Source organism: Triticum aestivum, chromosome 2D (assembly GCF_018294505.1).
Source record: "Triticum aestivum cultivar Chinese Spring chromosome 2D, IWGSC CS RefSeq v2.1, whole genome shotgun sequence".
Taxonomy (NCBI): Eukaryota; Viridiplantae; Streptophyta; class Magnoliopsida; order Poales; family Poaceae; genus Triticum; species Triticum aestivum.
The window spans coordinates 565,730,755-565,733,743 of record NC_057799.1 but is presented as its reverse complement, the minus strand read 5'-3'; the positions used below and the strand labels follow the sequence as shown (position 1 = coordinate 565,733,743).

At 50.1% G+C, this 2,989-nt stretch overlaps 1 protein-coding gene across 1 annotated transcript; it reads right to left on the bottom strand.

Annotated features, from left to right (window-relative positions):
• Positions 1 to 358: 358 nt before the first annotated feature.
• Positions 359 to 1,343, bottom strand: LOC123050007 (FCS-Like Zinc finger 2). The gene has a single exon (XM_044472856.1). The coding sequence runs from the start codon at positions 1,246 to 1,248 to the stop codon at positions 958 to 960; it is 291 nt and encodes a 96-aa protein (XP_044328791.1). The 5' UTR covers positions 1,249 to 1,343; the 3' UTR covers positions 359 to 957.
• Positions 1,344 to 2,989: the final 1,646 nt, after the last annotated feature.

The following is a 2,989-nucleotide window of genomic DNA, read 5'->3' as shown; positions in this document are numbered from 1 at the left end:
CGCATGAAACTCCGCCTCACAGGGTATACCGCGGTGACCACCCGCTCTGGATCTGGTGCCGGTTGAGGGTGCCGCAGCCCTGCTGTAGTCGCCACGCTGATCCACCCGACGCCTTCAGCGGGCCGCCACCGACGGGATCCACGCCAGAGAAAGAAAATGCCCTGATGCCGCAGTCCTCGAACCCGCGCAAGCTTCGCCAGCAAGGCCTGCTGGGCGGCGAGATGAGGAGTCTGGAGGGCTGCCTGCGGTGGCGAGATTGGATCGCCTCCGCGGTCACCCGAGCGGTCAAGTTGGAACAGTGCAATCATATCACTAGAAACATTAGAGATGCTATAAATCCGAAAAGCATAACAAAATTTAGGGGCATGATAATTTGTAGGTTGGTTGCCATGATGTATTTACAGTGACACTGCTGTTGCATGTGGATGTGGTACCCAAAACCAAACATGATCCAGTCATTAAAGGGAAACTAAAAGAGAGGCGCAGAAGGGCGACCCAAATACTAGTACGTATTCCCTTCGTCTAGAAATATTTGTCATCAAAATGGATAAAAGAAGATGTATCTAGATATAGTATTTTCGGACGGAGGGAGTAGAAGTTAAAACAGAATGTTAATCATGTTTGATTGCTCTCATCAGATCCATGGCGATTACTTTTCTGTTTTCGACCGAGAACAAGTACAATTTCCTCCCATCTGGGCAGCCTAAATAGCTTGCCATGGACACATGCTTCGTGCCGCCTGATGCTGCTGCCGGCTGCCCTGCCTTGCCTCCTGTAGGCGGCGCCAAGCTGCCTCCGGTGCCTCCACCGCACCAGGCTAGAGCACCGGCCGGAGAGACGGAGACGACGACGATTCTTCAGAATACAGACGCTGTATTCTTTTTTGAAGGAACAGATGTTGTATTCTTCTGAATTTAGATCTTGTCGATCCAAGCAAAACTTTTAGCGGCCAGCCGGTTAGCTTGCGACCGACACGTTCCTGGACTGCCGCTGCCGACGGTGGGACTCCGTCCCCGCCGAGAACCGCTGCTGCCTCCGCGCGGCCTGCTTGGCGCAGACGGCGTCGAGGTGCATCTGCTCGTCGCGGCACTCCTCGCTGCAGTAGGGCGTGTCCCCTCTGTACATGAAGACGTCGCTGTCGCGCGCCAGCGGCTTGGCGCAGAGCGCGCACGTGTCCATCGCCGGCATGCCGGGCTCGCCGAGCAGCTCGTTGTCGAAGAAGAAGGAGCAGGCCACTGATGGCGCCATGGTATGTCTGAGTAGGTGACTTTCGAGCAAATTGCGGAGCAGAGCAGAGCTGAGCTTGGTGGTGCGAGGAGGGAGGAAGAGGAGAGCGAGCGAGTTGGGTGAAGAAAGAAGGGGAAGGCTCGGGTATATATGGTGCGTGGAGACGGACACGGCAACGGGGTCGGAGTACTGTGGTCCGGTGCGCCCACGGGTCGGGCAATACTGCGATCGGCTCCACTGAGAGGAAAACGACGGCAATCGTGGTATGTCCGGGCGAGGTCGACCAGGTCCCGAAGGAGACATCTGTCTGGAACGTCCCTGTTGTTGTAAGTTGAGATATTTTTCAAGTTCAAAGAAAGAGTTGTGATATTCTGTGACGACTAGAAATGTAGCCGTACTTGAAAACTCTCGAAAAATACAATTAGCAACTATACTAGACTGGTCGCATATCATTGGAGAAGAATTCGTTGTGCCTCCTCTAGTCGTAGACTTGGGCATCAATTTATTCTGATTGTACTTACATCAGTATAAGTTTAGGCTGCTTCGGTTAAACTAGTGCTAAGGTTTTGGGCTGATAATTAGCGCGCCAGGCTTCCTGCCAACAAAGGAGACAGGTGCCCCACATGGTTAGCCCACGCCAATAATAGACACAAATGCCTGTCGTGCAGTGTACTGTACGTGATATTTTTATCAGACACAAGATGAAGAAAAGAAAATACAGAACAGAAATTAAAAATCTGGAGGTCCCCTCCTTCAAGTTAAGTGCCATACCCATACGGGAGGGCAATCTTGAGCTGTGGTGCATCCGTGCAACCGTGCATGCTCGCCACGGCAGCAACTGTGGACTCGCGCGCACACTTGAAAATCTTGTCTACGGACCAGCTAGCGGCAGCTGCAAGCAATTTGTGCGGCCATTTGCAGTCTTTAAACTTCAGGCTCAAGGATGCTGCTTGAGAAAAATGCGAGATTATTGAGCGGACTCAAGGGATCGTGCACGTTTCGTATCATGGGGATGCCGTTGAGCGTTGAAAGAATCAACTCAAGATTCCATTGGCACCCGCAGTCCACCGGTCTTTCTTGCCGGCGAGGCAGGCAGGTCTCGTCCCGGGAAGCAGCTTTTCTCGAGATCTGCGCGCAATTTGTTTTTTGCAGATTCCTCGAGTAACGCTCACGGATCAGACGTAATCATCAGAGTATGCAAACATCGGGAGTATGGAAATTGTGGAAGCGTCTCAACTCCCGTAACATGGGAGCCGCGTGTTATATATTAATTAGGCAAGGCCGACTCTTATAGAGGCATACAAGATTACGGTTGTTCAACAATCAGAGAGATACATGGAAAGATAGAGGAGAATAAACAGATGAAAAGATAAATAAGCTAACAACCTGGATTCTCCTAACGACCCTAACATGATAATGCGTGACATATGTTTAACACTCTCCCATAATCACAACTATGACAAGTTGAGATTACGTTTAAACTCTTCAAAACTTCTGGCTGGCAATGCCTTTGTTGATCCATCTGCAAGCTGATTTTTGGAAGGTATAAATCTGATCTCAAGCTGTTTGTTGGCAACATGTTCTCTTACGAAATGAAAGTCTATTTCAATGTGCTTTGTCCTGGCATGAAAAACTGGATTAGCAGATAAATATGTGGCACCAAGATTATCAAACCATAAGCAAGGAGGCTCAATCTGAACTACTCCAAGTTCTTTGAGCATGGATTGAACCCAAATGATTTATGCCGTTGCATTTGCTAATG